The sequence below is a fragment of the Macrotis lagotis genome, chromosome 2, assembly GCF_037893015.1.
Source record: "Macrotis lagotis isolate mMagLag1 chromosome 2, bilby.v1.9.chrom.fasta, whole genome shotgun sequence".
Lineage (NCBI taxonomy): Eukaryota > Metazoa > Chordata > Mammalia > Peramelemorphia > Peramelidae > Macrotis > Macrotis lagotis.
In genome coordinates, this window is record NC_133659.1 from 63,123,139 (window position 1) to 63,146,127 (window position 22,989).

The 22,989-nt window shown below is 33.6% G+C and overlaps 1 protein-coding gene across 4 annotated transcripts in view; it reads right to left on the reverse strand.

Moving 5' to 3' along the window:
- The window catches only part of KIFAP3 (kinesin associated protein 3), a 208,934-nt gene that overhangs the window by 127,245 nt on the left and 58,700 nt on the right, over positions 1-22,989 (reverse strand). For all 4 annotated transcript variants that reach the window (XM_074221981.1, XM_074221979.1, XM_074221978.1 and 1 more), the window contains 5 exons: positions 22,643-22,784; positions 15,455-15,554; positions 14,654-14,778; positions 12,280-12,378; positions 9,916-10,094 (listed from right to left, as the gene is read on the reverse strand). In XM_074221981.1, coding sequence (XP_074078082.1) covers positions 9,916-10,094; positions 12,280-12,378; positions 14,654-14,778; positions 15,455-15,554; positions 22,643-22,784 — 645 coding nt within the window. The remainder of the gene's footprint in view (positions 1-9,915; positions 10,095-12,279; positions 12,379-14,653; positions 14,779-15,454; positions 15,555-22,642; positions 22,785-22,989) is intronic.

Genomic DNA, 22,989 nt, shown 5'->3' on the forward strand with positions numbered 1-22,989 from the left:
TTACAAAATTTCCATTCCTCTCAATCAAGAAATAGAGGAATAAGACTGACATGATACCTTGAATTTCACTTGTGTCCAAAACAAGAAGTTTCATTAGGAACATTCAATTACACATAATGTGAATAAGATAGAATATATATATATATATATATGTATATATATATATATATTTATGTATATATTTCTAAGTTATAGAGATGGTAAATTACAGTGGATAGAAAGTCCAATTGTGACTCACATTAAGACTTATGTTAAAATCCTCCTTTTAACATACTAGAGCAAATCACTTAAATCTTTCACTATTCCTGGCAATTCTCTAAGATTATAAATTATATAGAAATTGCTGATCTGCATTCCTGAAGAGAATTTAGTTATCTTACTGGATTTCCCTTCACTAATGAAATAATAAATCTAGGTTCATATTGTGATGCCTCATATTTTATTCCAAATGGAGAAAAATGAAAATTATCTTATGTTTAGAATTATCTGAGATTTGAATAACAATGTCACATAATCTAAACTTTGAATAGCAATGTCATTCTGAGGTCACTGGTTGCTCTTCCAGCCAAAAGAGATATTGGGTGGCAAGTCTTCATAGAACCTGTTTTCTCTTACTTTGAAAAAAAAAGGCACGCTGAATCTTTACTGATGCTTGTCTTAAATTTTCTGAGATGATTACTCCCTTTTTGACCTATTTTATTTTGACCTATTCCTATTTTTATCCCAAAACTAAAAATTAATTTGGGACCTTTAGTGGTGTCAAACAAATAGAAATGGGGGCCACTAAATCATATATAAGGATCCTTGAGGACCACATATTAACTTAGATTTTAAAACATAATATTATCTATGTTTTAAAGTATTTTTATTTATTTTGTCAAATATTTCCTAATTACATTTCAATCTGTTTTGGGTAGCACTCAGGAGTGTGTTAGATATATTTGCTGTAGCATTTCCATATATGTCTAAAGATATCCTATATTTTCTAAAACCTATTTGACACAAAGAGGAAGGGAAAGTATTAGCTGAATATTAAAGTAAAAAAAGAAATTATGTTTAATTAATGATGTAATCTAAAAGACTGACATATTAGCTATTGACTGTTTTTGTACAGTTACTAGAGGCCACATTTGATACTAATTATTAGTTTGATCTCCAAGTACAGGACTCAGGTGAATCATAGAGAGGGTGGACAAGAAGGACTAACTATGAGGAGCTTAGTAAGGTTGAGCTGTTTGTATTCCTGCACAGGAAGAAGATATTGATAACTCACATGAACTTTCTTGTTTATAAGAGCTATTAGAAAGAGCATATATAGACAGGACATAGGATGGAGCAGAATATAATGGTATAATATAGTAAAAAGATGGAGTCAATGGGTGATAAAGGAAAGTACTGGGAGGATGAAAATGGAGATGAAGAAGAAGCTAAGAAATTTCACTTAAGAGTCAAGAAAACGTTTTTTCAACGGAATGGAAAGGGGGAAGGCAAGGGGGAATGAGTGAGCCTTCATTCTCATCAGAAATGGCTCAGAGAGGAAATAACATACACACTTAATAGGGTGAGGAAACCTATCTTACCCTAGAGAAAAATGAGAAGAAAGGGACGGGATAAGGGAGAATGGGGGGAGGGAAGGGGGGAATAGGTGATAGAAGAGAGAGAAGATCGAAGGAGAGGGTACTCAGATTCAACACACTTTTGGACAGGGCCAGGATGAAACGAGAGACAATAGAATAAATGAGAGTGGGGAGAAATAGAGTGGAGGTACAGGTAAGTAATAGCAAATGTGGGAAAAATATTGAAGCAACTCCTCTGGTGGACTTATGATAAAGAAAGGAACTCACCCTGAACACAGACTGAAGTACATTTTTTTCCCTCTCTCTCTCTATTCTTGAGTTTTCTCATCTTCTGGGGGAGGAGGGAGTTTATGTTTACTCTTATAACATTCAATTTACATCAGTATATAGCATGGAAACAATGTAGAGACTATCAGCCTTCTGTGGGGGGAGGGAAGGTAGGGTGGGGGAAAAATCATAAAAATCCAAACCTTATAAAAATGATAGGTACATATTACTATTGTATATAATTGGAAAACAAAAAATGTTAAAATATAAAAGAAGAGGTTCCTTTTGTGTGGTAGGTGAGAGAGGAGCTCTTGTTAGGTCAAAGATCAGAAAAGTTTGCAAAAATACTGTATTTTATTTTTTTAAAGATCAGTTTTTGGAATTCAAAAGCAAAAGTGGAAAACTCATTACTATTCTAAGGTTAAATTCAAGACTACCTTTGCCTCTTGACAAAGTCATGCCAATGTTACAAATACCCCTATGGACCTCTCTTCCTTTGATCTCAATGTTTTTACAGTCAGATAAAAACACAGTAGTAGAAAGATGGTGAGGAAAGAAAGCCTCATTAACACTCAGAGACAGTCATGGGAAGGAAAAAGGGAAATCTTCAGATCATATTTCTGATAATAATATCAGAATGTGATGTAAGGGGGAAAACGTATCATAGCATCTCCATTTTTCTTAGCCATATAATTCAATCATAGTTTTCATAACTTTAAATTTAAAATCAGAACAAAATGATCTTATAAAAGGACATCTAAATTATAATTGAGGGGGGGAACTAAATATCTTTTCATTTTATCGACATAATCCCTGGAGCCCAAAGTACAAGGTGCCTTGAATGTTGTGCTCATTTAAAAATACTTGTTAAAGAAATTACTATTTTAAAAACATCTAAGTAGTGTTAATAATTATACTGAAAAAGAAAGCAATTTGAAATTCTGCTGCCAAAAAAATCTAAAAAGCTTACACTTCTAATTAACTAATAAAAGTACTTGAGTCTTAAGATTAGATTTATATAAATTTAACATTATTAGTAGTACATATTTACCAAATCCCAACAATGCTACAATAACTTTATAGAGATGTATTATGGCCAAACATCTACCTAAATGGAGGTAGGATGGCCAGCTCTCTGACACCTACACCAGCAAAATAGCTATAGTAACCGACTGAGTAGCAATCAAGAAATCATATAAAAAGTCAACCAGCAGCCCATGAGTATGAGGAAAGGCAACTATAAGCAAAGGCAGCAGTAGCATAAGCAAATAAGCCAATATGGTTTACAGGGCTCTCATTTTAGAGGAAACAAGAATGGAGGGCTTCTTGAGAAACCCCCAGAATAATGAACCCATAGCAAGATCCGTGGGATCCTTGGGAGCAGTAGCAACCAGTATGGGTGCTGCAATGACTAATGTGAACTGTATTTTTTATAGGCACAAAGACTTTAAAATATTCCACAGGAAGAGATTAGAGCTGAATAGGAACTCTGAAGTGCAAACACAAGAGTCAGAGAAATCTGGGAAAAGTCTGTTCATTTGACCATCTGGAAGGAGCTGTTGTAGTCTCTTCAGAAAATTAGTCTTTAAAGAATGTAAAAGGGGCAAAATTTCAAATTAAAGGATTCATTGGAAAACACAATTCTAAAAAAATGAGTAAGTCAAAAAACAAATCATAAAAACAATAGAATTTTTACCAAAGAAAATGACAATGAAATAATATGTTGTTTAGTCACGGACTCTTCATGATCCCACGTGGGATTTTCTTGTCAGAGATCCTACAGTAATTTGCCATCTCCTTTTCCAGTGTATTTTACAGAAGAATTTATCCAGATAAATAGGGTCAAGTGACTTGCCCAAGGTCACACAGTGAGCAAGAATCTGAAACTAGATTTGAACTCATGAAGAGGAGTCTTCCTGACTCCAAAACTAGTGCTCTACCCACTGTACCACCAGCTGCTCTAATGAGATAATACACTAAAACATATTGCTGTTGTTCTTCATCATGTCTAACTCTTCATGACCCCATGGACCATAGCACACTGAGCCCTGCGATCCTCCACTATCTCTCAAAGTCTACATTCATGTCCATTGTTTCCAGGATGTTCTCTATCCATCTTGCCCTTCAATCTTTCCTAACATCAAGGTTTTTTTTTCCAATGAATCCTGTTTTCTTGTGATGTGGCCAAAATATTTAAGCTTCTCTTTCAGGATATGACCTTCTACTGGGCAGCCTGAACTCATTTCTCTAAGTACTGACTGGTTTGCTGTCCAAGGGACTCTCAAAGATCTTCTCCATCTCTAAAACGTGAGAGCACAGAATCTGCAGGACTCATTTTTCCAGAGTCCAACTTTCACAGACATACATTGCTAGTGGAAAACTGCAGCTTTAACTTTTTGGACCTTGGTTGGCCAGATGCCACCTCTGCATTTTAGAATCCTGTCCGGATGTGCTGGAGCATTCTTTCCAAGGAGTGAGCATCTTTTAATTTCATGGCTGCAGCTGTCACCTGCAGAATCTTTGAGCCCAAGAATATAAAATTTGGCCCTGCTTCTACTTCTCCCTCTATTTGCCAGGAAGTGATGGGTCCAGTTGCCAAGATCTTAGCTTTTGGTTTTTTGTTTATGTTAAGCTTCAAGGCAGCTTTTATACTCTCTCTTCTTTCACTCCCATCAAGAGGCTTCTTAATTCTGCTTTGTTTTTCTGTATACCTGAGATTACTGATATTAAGGCCACATAATTCTGGCTTATGATTCATCCAGCCAGCATTTTGCATGATGTACTATGCATATAAGTTATAGAAAAAAGATGACAACATGCAGCCCATGTGTTCTCCTTTTCCCGTCTAAGACCAATCAGCTGCTCTGTTTGGTCCTAACTGTTGCTTCTTGACCATCTGCAGGGTCCTCAGGAGACAAGTAAGGTGATCTGGAACTCCCATTTCTCTGAAAACATGCCACAGTTTGTAGTGATCCACAGTCAGAGGCGCTGGTGAAGTCAATGAAGCAAAACTATATTTTTTTCTGAAACTCCTTTGCTTTCTCCATAATGCAGTGAATGTTCTCAATTTGGTCTCCATTTTCTCTGTCTCTCTGAAAACCAGCCTGCTCTTCTGGTAATTCTTGGTTCATGCAGAGCTGAAGCTTAATTTGCAGTTATTTGGTAATTGCAATTATTTGGTAATTTGAACATTTCTTGGCATTGCCCTTCTTCAGGATTGTGATGTAAACCAATCTTATCTAATTCAGTGGCCTCTGTTGAGTTTTCCAAATATACTGGCATATTGAGTGCATCACTTTAACAGCATCATGAAAACATATAAGATGTAGCTAAAACATCTCTTAGAGGAAATATTATATTTGTAAACACATTCTTCAATAAAAGAGAAGAAAATCATTGAACTGAACATACAGCTAAAAAGACCTAAACAATAACAAATTCTCAACTAAGCAACAAAGTAGAAATTCTGAAAATGAAAGAAGAGATTATAAAAACAAAAGCATTAAGAATTGATAAATGAAACTAGGGGATACTTTTTTTTGAAAAAGCAAATTAGGTCATCTGATTAAAAAAAGACAAATAAAAATCAAATTGTTTAGATTAAAAATATGAAAGGAGAGCTCCAAACAGTGTAGAGTAAATAAAGGAAATTTTTAAAATTTATTTTTCCAGCTAACAAAGCTGATTATCTAGAGCAAATGAATTTATACTTAAAAACCATATAAAACCCCCAAATTAATAAAATAGATTAAATAACTAATGTCAGAAAAGAAGAAATTGAACTCATAAATGCAAAGAAAAAGAAATTTTCCATAACCATATAGATTTACAAGTAAATTTTTTTAACATTTAAAAAACAATTTCAGTTCTATATACTATTTGCAGTAATAAGAAAAGAACCCTTTTCAAAAGTTCTTTTCTGTGACACAAATATCAGAGAAATTTGTTTTGGTACCTAAAACAGAGAAAAAGGAAATAAAGAAAACCACAAAATAATAATATAAAGCTTTAAATAAAATATGAGTAAGAAGGATATAATGACTTATTAGAAATATGCACACCATGATCAGGTTCAGTTTATACAGGAAAGAAGTATTGGCTCAACATAAGAAAGATTATGAATATAATAAATAAAATTAATAATCCAAAAAACAAAAACCATATGATATCAATGAATGTAGAAAAAACTGTTGACAAAATCTAATGCCCATTTCAATTAAAAATTCTACCAAGTATAGGAATAGATGAACTTTTCTTTAATATAGTAAATAATATCTATTTAAATCCAAGAGTAAACATTATACATAATAGTAAAAAGAGTAAGATTAAGAGGTAAAATGGACTTCCATTATCATCAGTACTATGCTATTCCAGAATACTAACCTAGAAATATCATCACCAATACTATGTATCCCAGAATACTAGCCTAGAGAAAAGACAAGAAAAATCTAGATAATTAACAAAAGAAAAATAAAATTATCACTTTTTGCAGATAAAATGACTCCCCTAGTAAAGCCCTAGTCAATCAAAAAATTAAATAAGACAAAAATATCAGGAAAGTTGTAGGATATAATATAAATTTACACAAATTATTAGTTTTCCCTTATGCTACAATAAAGCAGAAGAAATAGAAAAAGAAAGAGAAACTCCTCTTTAACAACTTCAAAATATTTGGATTTATATTTACTAAGATATACCCAAGAATCCTATGAATCTAAAAATAAAACATTATTTGAAGAAATACAGACATAAATGATTGAAAAATATTAATTACTCATGAGAAGATTTATAATTGATAAGCAATATTATGTAAATTTATTTATTTATGTGGTATTATACCAATTAAACTTTCAAAGGAATTATATATCATATATATGAAAAATAATAATGAAATTCATATAGATAAAAACAAAGTCAAGAATCTCAAGAATACTGAAAAAAGAAGTCAATAGCACTAAATCAAATAATACTGTAAAGCAATAACTGTTAAAAATGATTTTGTAATGGTTACAAAACACGTCTGTCAGTAGAAAATATTACATAGCTAGCATACAGGAGTAAGTAAAAATAGATAGTTCAATAAACTAAAGACCCTTATTTAGTGAAAGAACTCATTTGACAAAAAACTGCTGTTAGAAACTGAAAATCAACTATTAGACAAAATTTATTTTAGACTATCTCACATTTTATCTCAAGTTTTGTGTGTGTGTATATATACATATGACACCTACATGTAAAGGTCATATCATAAATAAATTTGAGGAGTAATGAATAAATTACCTCTCATCTCTGTGGATAGCACAAGAGTATACCTGTGATAGGGAGAATCACAGGAAATAAAATGAATAATTTTGATTATATAAAATCAAAAGATTTTGTATCAACAAGTATGATATAATAATTAAAACAGAAACATTTAACTGAGAACAAATATTGAATCAAGTTTTCTTATGAAGGATTCATATATAAGCTATATAAAGAACCAATTCAAATTTATAAAAACTAATCCATTCCTCAATAGATAAATATAAATATTTTGAACAAATTAACAAATTTCTCTTAATTGCTAATAATCAGAGAAAAGCTAATTAAAATAATTTGTGTTTTCAACTCATACCCAATATAATGGTAAACATATAAGAGAAAACTTATAAATTCTGGAATGTCTGTGAGAAAAGAGGCACAGTGATGTATTACAGATGGAATAGTGACTTGTTCTGCAAAGCAATTCAAAACTATTTCCCCAAAATGCTAACTTTGCATAATTACTGATCCATTTATATAACTTTTAGGCTTATGTCCCACACCTCCAACCCCCATCCCAAAGAAATTACTGAAAAAAGAAATGGACCTACATACACAAAACTATTTGCACAACTATTTTCTTATAGCCAGAAACTAAAAAGTCAGAGGAAGGGATTGTCCTTTATAAAATGAATATGATGGAATATATCAGGTAAAATGATGAAATGGACAGGTTCAGAAAAAACTAGGAAGATGTGTCCATGATATATAGCAAAGTAAGCAGAACAGTGTCTGGTACGTAGGAGATGTCTGATTTGATCATTTTTTTTTAATGATAATGTAAACAGAAACAACTTTGAAAGATATTAGAACTCTGACCAAAGCAATGAAGAAACACAAGTTCAAAAGACTGAAGATGAAACATGCCACTCACACCCTGCCAGAGAAGTGATAAAATTACAATATACCATGAGACAAATTATTTTTCGATATGGACAATTAAGAAATTTTATTTGCTGGACCATGGATATTTGTAATGAGGATTTCTTTTTTTTTAATTTAATTAAGTGGAAGAGGGAAGTGAAAGGGACAGATTATAAATTAATGCAAAAATAAAATAATTTTTAAAGTAGTGAATTAGTTCTTGTTCTAGAAATTTTAAAAGGGTCAAAAAGAAGGAGGGAGAAAGGAACCTACTACAATAGAAAAGAAGATGGATAGAGAACTGGCTCTTTGTCAAAAATGGATTGAGTGAAAGAAAGTATTACATGATTCAACAGGTAGGGGTAAGCCAGCATCAGATGAACTGTATTCTTACCTGAAAGAAACAGGAAGGGCGAACACATAAATATACAGTTTGGTGTAAAAATACATCAAACCCAATAGGGAATCAAGTGTTGATAGGAGAAGGAAGGTAAAAGGGAGTATGCTAGAGGGGAAGGAATAGATCCAAGCAAAACAAACTTGATGATTCTGTAAGTTAAAGAGAAAATAAGAAGAATCTAAGGAAATAAATTTTAATTGAGGATTGGCTGACCAAATTGCAATTTATGAATGTAATAGAATATTACTGTATGATAACAAATGATGAAAGAGATGATTTCAGAGAATCTGGGGTAGGAAGAATTGACAAATAATAAAGAGAGCTGAACCAGGAGAAAACTTACACAAGGACAATAACTCTGTAAAGAAAAACAACTCTGAATGCCAAAAACCAAAATGAACTGTGTCTTGAGGAGGCCTAACAAGAAATATGTTATTCAACTTCTAACAGAGAGGTAAGAGATTCATGGTGCAAGAGAGAGATTTCTGGATATAGTTATTGTATAAATTTATTTTTGTTGCCCATGCTTTTTTTCCTAGGTTTTTGCAAGGCAAATGGGGTTAAGTGGCTTGTCCAAGGCCATACAGCTAGGTAATTAAGTGAACTCAGGTACTCCTGACTCCAGGGCCGGTGCTCTATCCACTGCACAACCTAGCCATCTCTCCATGCTTTTTAAATAAAATTTTCCCCTTTTTTCATGGTTTGGGTTTTTTAATTTGTGTAGGAAGATGGAGGAGGAAAAAGGTTAGTGATACTAATTCTAAAAAATGAAACTTTTTCAATGTAGGGAAGAGATCAGAAGGGAATGCAGAAGAAAGCACAGATAAGCAAAACAGTTCTCAAAGCAATGTGTAGAGTTTATCATAACTTAAAAAAACCCAAACAGTATGAAATGGACTTTCTCAGTTTCATGTAGAATCCTCCTTTTGTGTTATAATATTGTCTATAGAAATGATCTTTTTAAAGTTTAAAATAAATTAAAAACATATCAATCATTTTTAAAACACATACATATTCATAATTATATTTATTTTTCAACATTTGATAAATGCATGTACATTTATGTGTGCATGTATGTGTGAATATACTTAACTGATATGTGTGTGTATACATCCATACATACACATTTAAGAACAAATATACTTATCTATTTGGACATTTTGGAATTAAAACCCTTTTTGTTATTCCATAATTGGGCACTAAATAAGTAGCCATATGTCAAGCATTGTTCATAAATTGCCATGAGACTCAATTTTCAACAGAATTAGATCACTATGGGGAAATTACACTCTTTTCTTCAGTGCTCTATGAAATATATCTTGCTCATCTAAAAGCTTGACTAATTTGGAAGATCTCTAATTTTGAATACCTCTGTCCCTGATGATGTCAGATGAATGGGACATTACTATATAAAGAAAGAAGTAACATTTAGATAAATGATTCTGCTATGATTTTTATGGCAACTTCCAACAGAACAATTCAGAAAGTAGGTTCAGAACTTACCATATCATTTTTGTTTTCCATAAAAATGCTAAGCTTCTTTAGGAAAGATACCACCAAAATTAGGAGTTCAAAATTATCTCGATCAAGTGCCTTCACTAGCATATGAACTATGTTTTTATTCCTCATTTTCAACTCAGTCCGAGTATCTTCAGCAAGATTCAAAAGCAAATAAAGAGCAACTAGAAAAATAAAGGTAACTGGTTAGGATATTGGATTGACAAGAATTTTTCAAAATATAATAATTCTTTCTATAAATCAAAGTCCTGGGGGGGCATGAGCATTCATTTTATTAATCAATAAGAGAGAATAAAAGAGCAAAAAATTGCTAAATATGTAGATATGAACATGGTAATTGATAGAGATGTGAGAAACCAAGGCAAATTATTTATCATATACTTTAATATACTAAAGTTGCTATTCTGAAGTGTGTTACAATGAAAGATGTGCTTCTTTATTTTGTGAGAATGAAATAATTTTTTCTCATTCAAATTACTATAGTAAATCAACAAAAGTTAATTGAAGGACTAAAGTATAAGATACCTGAAAATAATCTATTTCATCATTATTTTCAACATAGTACTTTAAATATCTGATTAACAATATAGCATGTTAAAAGTTTAAAATTCAATTTAGACCTGTTGAACTTTGATATGAAAACATTAGAAAATAATAGATTCTTTAAGGCTAAAATAATTTACCGATCTCAAGTGATCTCATTTAAAAAAAAATCTATTTATTTAAAGCCCAACATTTTTTTAAGTTTTTGCAAGGCAAATGGGGTTAATGGGCTTGCCTACAGCTAGGTAATTATAAAGTGTCTGAGGTTGCATTTGAACTCAGGTCCTCCTGACTCCAGGGCCGCTGCTCTATCCACTGTACCACCTAGCTGCCCCTAAAGCCCAACTTTTGAAAAAAAATGTGATCAAGGAACTTCCTGAATGATTAGGACAAATTCTTCAACTTCTAATATTATAAGAAAATAGTTTAAAAGTGTTAATGCTTTGAGTTTAAATGTTGTTTTAAGTGATTATAAAAAAAATTACTTCTATGTGACTATACTTCAAGGACAATTAGGTGCAACAATGAATAAGGCACAGGACCAGGAAGAACTGAATTCAAATTTGGCTCAGACATTTATTAGCTATTATTAACCCCTTTTGCTTCAGTTTCCTTCTAAAATAAGTTGAAGAAGGAAATGGCAAACCACTCCAAACCCCTCTGCCAAGAAAACTCCAAGAAAAAAAAGGGCGTTACTAAGAACTGGACATGACTGAAAAACAACTTAACAACAAAGACCCTAAAATTGCCAGATTTCTGTGTGTTGATCAAATAAGTACTTAAGACAATGATTATAATCTGGAGTGGGAAATCCGTCAACAAGCATCAGTTATCAATGCTGTGTGAAGCAAGCAGGAGAGCATCGCGCACAGTAACAGCAGCATTGTGTGATAACCAACTATGTTGGACATACTCTCAGCAGTATAATGATCAAAGACAATATTAAAGGGTTGTGATAGAAATACCATATACATCCAGAAAAAGAACTATGGAGTCTGAATGTAGACCAAAGTTTACTATTTTCTATTTTAAAAATTTATTTTGTGCTTTTTGTTTTTCCCCTCATACTTCTTCCCTCTCTCATGGTTCATTTCTCCTTTTGTTTTAATTCTTCTTTCAGAATAACATGACAAAAAGAAATATGCTTTACCTATGTATAACCTATATCAGATTACTTGTTATCGACATGAGGTGTGAGGTAAGGAAGGAAGGGAGAGAGAAAAATGTAGAACTCAAAATCTTACCAAGATATGTATATATATAAATATAAAAGACTATCAGTTCATTATTGGTGACAACATTCAGATTTTCAGTCTTTAAGAAGAACTTAGAGATTCTAATTTCCAGTTTCTGCTTATTTTACCCTATCAATAAAGTCCAGAGACATGAGACTACTCTTTCTTATACCAAAGAAATGCTAGATTTATTTATTTTTTGCAAATTCATTCATGGAAAAACAATAACCTTTCAAGCAAGAAACTGGATGAAAGATATTTTAATATTAGAAAAAACATTTTGAAAAAATATACTTAAGAATCTGAACTCTATTTAAAGTTTTAATGTTTAAAATGCTATATCAAGGAAAAAGTATTGAGGGTAACTGAGGAAAAGAGAGGAATGTGACAATTATTTAAACAACCAATTAATTTAACATAAGGACAGGCCACAGGAGGGCTTATATTATATTGAAATTTATAATAATTTCTATTATCTTTGGATTTGACCTGTGAGAACATGAAAACCAGAATAAATGAATATATCTACAAAATAAGTACTTTTTCTTCTTCACAGATTAGAAATTTGTACCTCGTAAAAGCTGCTCCTGCTTTACCACCAAACCTTGATACTTCTTATAGGTTTTTTCATAATCTTTTTTCAGAGTTTGATTTTCAGGATCTTCTTCAAGTAAAAATATTGTTAAGGATTATATTATATTCATAAAAGCAGAGAAAACCTACTGCTTTGAGCAAAAGTATTCAAAATTGCCACATAAATCAAGTATTTCTATACTCAATCACATACAACTTTTATTCACTAAATTTGGACAAACATATATACACAAACACACAAATGAGTCCCTAATAGGTCAGAAACTGTTTTGTTTCCCACATAGAGCCTGGAGGAATTTATTAATTGCACCTTGAATTAAAATGCATCTTTAAAAAGCTATACAGTGTCCAAAAGTTCATAACATAAAACTAATAATTATAGACAACATATGATTACATATTGAACTTCAAATCTATTAGAGCTTCTGATTTAAATAAGGTCCAACTTTCAGTGTCAGAGGTCTAGGGCTAATGCTTTGTGAAGTGTATCAATGTTGACTTTAGGAATAAGTAGTATTGATTATATTTGAGGGTTGGAAGAGTCATGGAATGAACATAAAGTCCCCTTCCACTGGCATATTGTAGTCACACAAAAAATCTTTGCCTACTCTAATGGGCAAACTGCTGGGTCAGGTTCAGGAAAAAAGAAGACTATGTGAGACAACATTCTATCAATGATTGGTCATATTGGTAAAAAATCCTCAGAAACAATGGTGACTATGAAAAAGTAAACTGGAAGATACATTTTTGAGACTCACAGAAGAAATAAAAAGGGATTTGGGCCTGTTATGAAGAATAGGACACCATGAAGTTTCAGCCATGTCAGATATTGATGGGAATCCCTGCTCCTATTGCTATTTAACTTCCACTGCCCCCCCCCCCCCCAGGCCCTATCCTCATTTCCTATTGATTTTCCATTAGCTGCTAGGCTATGAGAGCTATGGCCAATGAAGCACACCTAAACCTGTATGGACTACAGAGCTCAAATTCAACACATCCCAACTGAACTCATTCTTCCCACCAAATATCTGCTTCTCCCAAATTTCCTACTGCTATTGAACAGGATGTAATATTCCCAATTGGTCTCAAACCTGGTGTCCTCCTTAGCTTTGCCTTGCTGCCCAGGCTTACTGTTTTGACTTCTATAATACTTCTCACGCCCCACCTCCTTCTCTTGGCTCACACAGTAACACAGAGGTCAAGATGCTCAGTAGTTCATGACTGACTATTCTGATGAGATTCTAAGGGTCTGGAACCTCAGGCATCTCCCACTCTGATGCAGCACCCCCTCCCAGATACCAAGGGGATTTTACTCTAGTAGTCAGTGGGTCAACCAGTACTTATTAGGACCTCAGGCATCTCCCACTCTGATGCAGCACCCCCTCCCAGATACCAAGGGGATTTTACTCTAGTAGAGTCAGTCAGTGGGTCAACCAGTACTTATTAAAAGTGTGCCAACTACTACAAGTAGGAAAAAAGACCATCCCTGATCTCAAATAGCTTACATTCTAAAGGATGAAGAACAGAAGCTGAAGAGTGTGTGAGAGCTATGTGGAGGGGGCAGTGTGGGGGGGGTGTCCCCAGCCAGAGGTATATACGGGAGAGGAAGGCCCAGGCAGCTTGGAGAGGCCAGGGCACTCTCCCACAAAGGGTGGTCCTTGGAGGAGCCACCAATGACAGGATAAAGGCAATTCTAACCTATGAATTCCAGGAAGAGGAGTCGGGTGGAATCCTGTGTGCAGTCTGGAGAGGAGTCCAATCTCTCCAAAGCATCCTGCTCAATCTTGAAAGGTCTGCATAAATCATCCTCCCTCTTCATCTTTTCCGATGGCTTCCCTGCCTTCCCTCAAGACTCCATTCACTTGCTACCCCATTCCCAGGGTGCAGAGGCCTGGCACACCTCATCTCTCTCACTAGAAGGGGCGGCCCACCAGAGCCAGGGCCTCCTGGGGGCCAGGGGAGCTCCCCAGGCTCCTGCTGTCCTTGTGGCTTCCTCAGTGAGAACTCTAGGTGAGACCCCCGGAGGACGGGACCCTGTCAGGAAGCTGGGGCTCATCCAGGCAGTCTCTCCTTTGTCATGAAGAAAGCTGTCTTAAAACGGTTGCCTGGCTAGCAGGGAGGAAATGCTCTGTGAGGTGTTATTCCAGAGAGCAAAATCAGAATGAAGGGTCTTAGTCATAGGGAAATGAATTTCAATTTGATACAAGAAAGAGCTTTTTAACATTCTTAACTTTTTATCTTTATAGTTTCACTTTTGCCTTCTTTGAGAAAATATGACCAGGTTAAAAATATCAGTATAATCTTCCACTAAAAGCTATAGTTATGACTGAAGATTTCCCATGAAAGGATATCAGCTTTCTTCTTCTTAGAAAGTTCCTCTTGCCACAGTTCATGTCTCTTCAACTCATGATCAATTATGTTCATACACAGAGCTCCAATTTTGTAGTGAGTGATTAGACCATGAAATTGAGAAAAACTATATCAAAAGGAAAGGTGTATACATGTATTTATAGAAATAAATGCAATTCAAGCTTGAAGCAACAGACTTTAGGTGTACAAAAAGAATTTAATAAACATATAAGATAATAAATGTAATAGTTTTATAAATGATATCCACACATTACACACTGAAGATTTGAAATCTGTAAGACTTTATTGTTCCTAGAAATGGCTTTCTTCTTTTTTTTAGGTTTTTTGCAAAGCAAATGGGGTTAAGTGGCTTGCCCAAGGCCACACAGCTAGGTAATTATGTGTCTGAGACCGGATTTGAATCCAGGTACTTCTGACTCCAAGGCCGGTGCTTTATCCACTATGCCACCTAGCCGCCACTTAGAAATGGCTTAAGTTCTTATAAAATAATTCAAATTTAAAGCAAAAAGCCAGAATTATTTAGAACTTATTTTTAACAATCACAACCCTAGTAGTTACTCACTAAGCTATACTCAAAAACAATTTTCAGAAAACTACTTAGGAAGACAAATTATGTAACAATATTAAGTTACTTTAAATTATTACATAGAATAGAAATTCTAATATCTTCCTGTTTACCAAACAGATATTTACCATACATCTATTTTGTAAAATGTACTGTGAGATGTCAAATTGCATTATAGGAAAGGATTTCATTTTAGTTTCCTAATTCTTATACTTACCTGGAAAAGCAGAAGAAAATATATATTATATTAGTAGCCAGTTCTACACTTTGCTTCCAGTCTTCTCTCAGTACTCTGGCTAATGCACCAAGGGCAGTTTCTGAAGAAAAAAGTTTTCAAATAATAATTATCTTATCTCTAAAACAACGTGTAAATTTTACCTATTAACAATCAGATTGTTAAAATTGGGGAAAAGAAGATAGAAAGTAGCTTTTGTTTTTAGCCACAGAAAATATGTTCACTAAATTAAAATTTATAAAATACAAAACTTCATTTACTATATTAAGAATACAAATGACAATTAAAGAGACCATTTATTTATATTTATGAAATTTTACCAAAATGGAATTTCAGTTCACTAGTCTGTGGCGTGTAGCTTTCGACTCTCTTCCCATTTTGGAACTAACTCCGTGGACTCCAAGTCCTGTAAAAGGTTCCTTAGTCAGTCAAGAAAGTCCATTCTACCCTTGTACATCTTTAATTCTTTGTTAAATTTCCTCTTGTTGTTTCTAGTTCTACCCTTTGGAGACAAAAGCCTTCCCTTAACAACTGTTCAAATATCATAAGATAGAAATTATTGCCCCCCCCCCCCAAAGTATTTTACTTTCCAGTCTAAATATTCCGAGTCTCATTAAGAAATACTCATGAAATGGTTCCAGGTCACTCACCATCTTCCTAATTATTACCCTTCTTTGGTTAAAATCCATTTTTTTTGTTTTTTTTTGCAAGGCAATGGGGTTAAGTGACTTGCCCAAGGCCACACAGCTAGGTAATTATTAAGTGTCTTAGGTCGGATTTGAACTTAGGTACTCCTGACTCCAAGGCCAGTGCTCTATCCAACTGCGCCACCTAGCTGCCCCTAAAATCCATTTAAAAAAAAATCCTTTCTATAATGTGACAATTGGAACTGAATGAAATATTCCAGATGTGATATGCCCAGGGAAGAATATAGTGGGACTATGACATTATCAGGAGACAGCCAGGTATCCCAGTGGATAGAGCCAAGGTCTGGCATCAAGACCTAAGTTCAAATCTGACCTCAGACACTTTTCAGGATTTCTATTTTGGTTTTAATTGAGGGTTTTTAATTTGTTGGTTTTGCCATTCATTGAATTATCTAGTTCATTTCATTCATATTTCTCTTTCATTGTAGTACTTTGGATAAACACAGACTTTGGCTACAAATGTTTGAAATTTGACTTGTCATCTTACTCCTGTTTCTATCATGTTTCTGATTCACTAATTCTTTAGGACTGTTAGTCAATTTCTAATTATTTTTTAATTTTTGCTTCAAAGGTCCATTATTGAATATAATTTTCATTTCTTTATAGGCAGTAAAAATGCATTTAACATTTTTATGTTTCTGCATTTGTTTATGAGTTTTTATACTCTAATACCTTATAGTCTATTTTTATAAAGGTTCTATACATAGTTAAAAACAGCTGAGAAATATTACTCCTTTCCATTCCCACTCAATATTCCTCATAAATCTATCATATCTAACTTTTTAAAAATTCTATTCATCCTCAACTTCTTTTTTGCTTATGTTAAGGTTAGATTTCTAGGTTTATTTATCTAGGTCTGAGAGATAAATTAAGATCCCTTAATATTAATAGTTTTACTATCTATTTACTTCTATAATTCATTAACTTTTTTTAGGGAATTTAGAAGCAGTGTCATTTGATGCATATATATATATTTATATACATAGTATGGATATAAAATCGTTGTTTATGTTATCTTTTAGCAAAATGTAGAGAAACAATATTAGGCTGTTATCCCTGTCATTTTTACTTTAGCTGAAACATGATAAATTTTTCTCTAGCCCCTATTAACTCTCTGTTTCAAGTACTTTTTTTGTAAGCAATATTTTGTTGAATTCTGTTACTAATTTATTCTATTATCTTCTATTTTATGGGTAATTCATTCATTCAAATTTCACTGTATTTTATCTCATTTTCTCACCCCTCCCCTGTCCTCTCTTTAAGGGTCTGTTTTGCTTCTGACTACTGCCTCCTTTAATCTATCCTTCCTCTTATCTCCCTCTCCCCACTCTTTCCTTTAACTCTTTCCCCTTCTACTTTACTGTTGAGTAAATATCTACTTTCAAATACAGTTATGTGTTTATGTGTTTTTCCCTCCTTCAACCAACTCTTGTCCTTCAGGAGCTCATGACCTACTGGGAAACACAAGAAATACATAAAAGCATGCTATATTTCAAATAAAAAGGAAATAATTAACATTTGGAAAGCACTGGAAATAATAGGAGTTAGGAAAGGTTTCCTGTGGAATTTATAATTTTAGGTGGGACTTAACAAAGGAAGCTAGCAAAGCCAGAAGGTAGAGATGAGGAGGGGTAGTATTTCACAGGCATGGCGGGGGGAGCCAGAGAAATTTTTTGCTCAAAAGTTAAAATATGGGAGTGTTTCTGTCTATGGAACAGATAGTAGGACATGGTAGAGAATAAGGAGTAATAAAAAGACTGGAAGGGTAGTGGTAGTGGCACTGAAGTGGCATTTTATCTTACAGGCAATAGAGAGTCAATGGAGTTTATTAAGGAAGGAGGTGACTTGTTCAAACTTGTGCTTCAGGAAAAATCGCTAGTGGCTGAATAGAGGGTAGATTGATAAAAGAAAAGACTTGAGGCAGGCAGACCCATCAACCAGCTATTGTAATAATTCAGATGTGAGATGAGAGTCTGTCCCAGGATGTGGTAGAGACAAGGGGACAAGAGACAGTAAAGAGAAAGAAATGATAAGATATGGTTATGTGGAGTGAGCAAGATTGAGGAATCCAAAATAATCCTGAGGTTGGGATGGAGGTTCCCTTGACAGTAATAGTTTACACGAGGGGAGAGTTTGTGAGGAAAGATAACAAGTCCTCTTTTGGAAACACTGAGTTTGAAATATCTACAGCACATCCAATTGAAAATGTCCAGGAGGCAGTCGGTGGTTGGTGCATATCTGGAATCATCTGAATAATGATGATCAATGTGCTCAGGGGAGATGATGAGATCACCAAATGAGGGAGAAAAGAGAAGTGGATCCAGCCAAGGAGCCTGAAAAGGAGCAGGAATATGGGGAGGAGGGAAACCACCATGGTCACAAAAGCCAGAGAGGAGAGACTATCCAGGAGGAGCAATGGGTCAATAGTGTCAAAGGCTGTAAAGCAGCAGAGGGTGGAGATTGAGAGGAGGGCAGGAGACTGATCCATTGAGAGGTCACTATTAAATGATCAGATTGCTCATGGTTTAGAGCAGAGTGAAAGTAGAGGATGTATAGATGACTTTTTTAAGGAGCTTGGCTGAAGTCAAATTGGCTGAGAAGGGAAGGAGATATATAGAATAATGAGTAGTAGGGATGCTGGCACATCTATTTTTTTTTAGGTTTTTGCAAGATAATGGTGTTAAGTGGCTTGCCCAAGGCCACAGGGCTAGGTAATTATTAAGTGTCTGAGGCCAGATTTGAACTCAGGTACTTCTGACTCCAAGGCCGGTGCTCTATCCACCGTGCCACCTAGCCACCCAATGCTGGGATATCTTGAGGGTTTTTTTTTTAATAAAGACAAAAATAGATATGTTTGTAGATGGCAGAAAATAAGTGGTGGCAAAAGCTTAAGGGGAGAAAAAGGCTTGAAACAAGCACCATGGTTAAGTGATATAGGGAATTATGCTTAAATCTGTAGTGTACTTGAGCAACACACTTTTTCTTCCTTCAGTTCTGTTCAGCATGCATAACAGGAAAGGCAGATGGGGTAATTCAGGATTGGAACTTGACAAAGTATAAAGAATCAATATAAGATAATATGTAAAATCTTCTTGTCTTTATCAATTATAAATTTAGCATTTTATTTAATTAAGCAAAATTATAGTTCTCCTGCTTCAACATACCTCTCATGAATATATCGAAATAACATAAGAGTCCTGAAAAGATGGTATTAAATTACTGAAGAGAGGAAGAGGTGGTAATGTAGGGACCACCTCTCAGAGATGAATTCCCCATAGAGGGTAAGGTCTTCTAGTTATTTCTATTATCAGATGAAATTGTGCTGCTTTTATCAAGACTGAGAAATCTCCTGAGTGAGAACCATAATTATTTTAAAGAATTTGGTCTGTCATTGACACAAGAAAAACAAAGGTGATGATAAATCACTCTCTTTCAGAACAGGATATATGGATAGATGAATGGATGGCTAGACAGACAGCCAATGTAGCTTCCCCATCAATAGATGTACTTTGGACACTCCCTCAAATGGGTAATGAACCTAGTAGACCTGAAACTAAACAAGAGATGAGTGAGTCTTCGCTTTGGGAAACTGCCAACTTCTTGAAATGATTCTCAAACTTTTCTTTAAAAAAAGGCTAGAATTTCAAATGTCCATATTCTTTCAAAGATTACATATTATTATGAGTTATAGAATATTAGTCTTTGAAGAATTAATTTGATTATCACTCAAGGGAGAGGGATATGACAGATGCATGCCATAATACATTACAAAAAAGAATTAGGAAAACTGGTAAAAAAACACTGGAGAAATAAATGAATAGAAAAAAATATGATCAGTCACATACAGAAAGGAAGAGATAATTGATAGATAACTTATTTTTTCATTAGTATATATACAAAGTCAAAAAGGTGAATAAATTATATTGAATGGAAACACTTTGGTGAACTTACTGAAGAATACTGATGAATTATACAAGACTAGTAACTAGTTTTGATTTGTATTACTGAGATCTACATTAAAAAAAAACAAAACCTAATTGATAAATGATCAAAGGATAGAAATAGGCAGCTTTTAGAAGAAGAAATTGAAGACATAAAGACATATAAAAATGTTCCAAATTACCATTCATCAGAGAAATACAAATTAAAATATTCTGAAGTACCATTTCACACCTATAAAAATGACAAATGTTGGAGAGGATGAGAGAAAAACAGGTACTTCTGGTGGAGAAGGAAACTAGTGCAACTATTATGGAGAACAATTTGTAAAAGGACTATAAAACTGTGCATAATTTTTGATACAGCAAGTACTAGGTCTGGATCCCAAAGATATCAAAGAAAAAAATACCTACATGAACAAAAAATATTTATGGTGGCTCTTTTTGTGGAGGCAAAAAATTGGAAATTAAGGGGATTATCATCAGTTGGGGAATGGTTGAATAAGAGGTGGCATCTGATTGTGATAGAGTACAACTGCGCTGTAAGAAATGATGAAAGGTGGTTTCAGAAAAACATGACAAAGGCATATGATCTATTGCAAAATGAAATGAAAAGTAAATAAATAAAACTATAAGCAAATAACTTTATTATTGGAATAGGGAATAAAGGGATAGGATCTGTCATTTGACTGGTAGAGGAGACTCCCAGAGGGTACAGTCAGCTGGGTATTTTCCCTGCCACTGATGATCCTAGGGATTAGCCTAGAGCATTGAGAGGTGAAGTGAGCCACCCAAGGTCATAAAGTCAGTGTGTATCACAGGCACAAGTTGAATCCATCTCTTCCTGGTTCAGAGGCCAGTTTTCTATCACTGCCATACCATATCGCTCAAATACGTACTTGTTGATCTCTAACAATTATATGCCAAAAGACCTAAAAGTATATCAATAAATTGTTTTTCTTTTTTTTTAATAAATTCTTAAAAAACTATACAAATAGCTTTACTATATTTTCATAGGATGCTCACTTTTATCCAGGATATCAGAGAAAAGAGGTATCATATCTCATGTACCATGCAAGGGCTGCTAATTTTTAAAGCATTCAAATACAATGAAATCACTTAAAACAGAAACTATGTTTGGAATATTTTAATCATTCTTAGGTTACTCAGCTTATATATAAATACTGAAAGAAAATAAGATTGCTCCAACTTTCTCCTTGTTTATAGAGTCTAGATCAATAGGAATTTAATATATCTATTTGCTAATTTATTAAAAATCAAAAAAATTACTTACATTATCTTTAATTATTATAATTTTATTATATTTTCTTCATTTAGATAAATTAAGTACCCTAATAAATTTTACTTTGTTTCTCTCCCAAAAAAAGTGCAATGTGAAAAGTTTAGAGGAGAATCTTAACATACATTATGGCCATACTAATTTTTATACAGATCATTTAGCTATGCTTCATGGAATTTAGTTTTTAAAAAAATTACTTCTTCAAAAATACAGAGTAAATTTCTAATTAGGCACTCTGGTTCAATTACAGACTATAGATTAAGAATTCAAGTCTGGAAGCCACAAATAAATAAAGTGTTTCTCTAAATTTAGGAAAAAATAGTTTCAACTGGGGACAGATTTTGTTTTTACTCATAATAAACAAAAGGATGGGAGATATAAAATTACCTCTCTCAACATTAAGGCATTGACATTTGAGAGAAATAGTATTTTGGAATAACTGTTAGTGAAAAAATTATTAATAAAATAATGAGAGATTTCATAACTAACACTTAAAAATGTCTTTCATATAAGAGGCTCTAAAGTGAACCTTGAATTAATTTCAATTATCAAGTACTTCTGGTGAATGGAAAATATTTGGAAATCAGGTTATTTATAAATATAGTAAGCAAGCTAGTTTTATTTTTCTCCTTGAGAAAATATTAAAATATTAGAATAAAAATGTTTGTATGACTATTACTTTAGTAGGAAAAGAGGTTTTCAAGAACAAAAATGCTTACATTGAAGTCAATTCTTATTTTTCTGTGTGACATTTTATGAAGAACACAGAGAATTTTTAAATCATTTAATTTTTTTTTGCAAGGCAATGGGGTTAAGTGACTTGCCCAAGGCCACACAGCTAGGTAATTATTAAGTGCCTGAGGCCAGATTTGAGCTCTGGTACTCCTGATTCCAGGGCTGGTGTTCTATCCACTGTGCCACCTAGCCGCCCTAAATCATTTAAATTTGAACCATTCCATTATTATCCGTCATCAAGTGCCTTTCTCAGATAGGCATATCTCAACAGCACATAATGATACATAAATATTTTTAATATTAACCTAAACAAAATATCACCTAAGAAGATAAAGTTTGTTGAAAAAATGTAATGTTCTCAAAAGCTAACAATGATTGGTTTTCTGAACTACTTATTCAATAAGATCCCTATGTTATCATGGATGACCAAAAATTGAGTTTTGTGACCATGAGTTTTGGTTTTCTTAAAATTAAGACATATGTAAATCACCATTGAGCAGTAGTTCTTCCAAGTTATCGGGGTTCCGAGCAAGCTGCAGGATCAAGGCAGAACCGCGCACCTTGTCAGGAATATCTTCATACAACAATTCAATGTACTCATCCATATCATTAATATTAGCCACTTCATCAATCTGAAATAAATAGTGAGGTAGGAAATACTAATGTGAAAAAATACCTAATATATAGCCAAAGGGGGAATTTATTTTTTGGCACAATGTTGGAATGAATACTTCCTTAGAACAACAAATTTTTAATGAACTTGTAATGGGTCTTTTTTGTTGTGGAAAGAACTGGACACTTAGGATGGGGACTCCTGGTCAACATTAGTTATAAAAC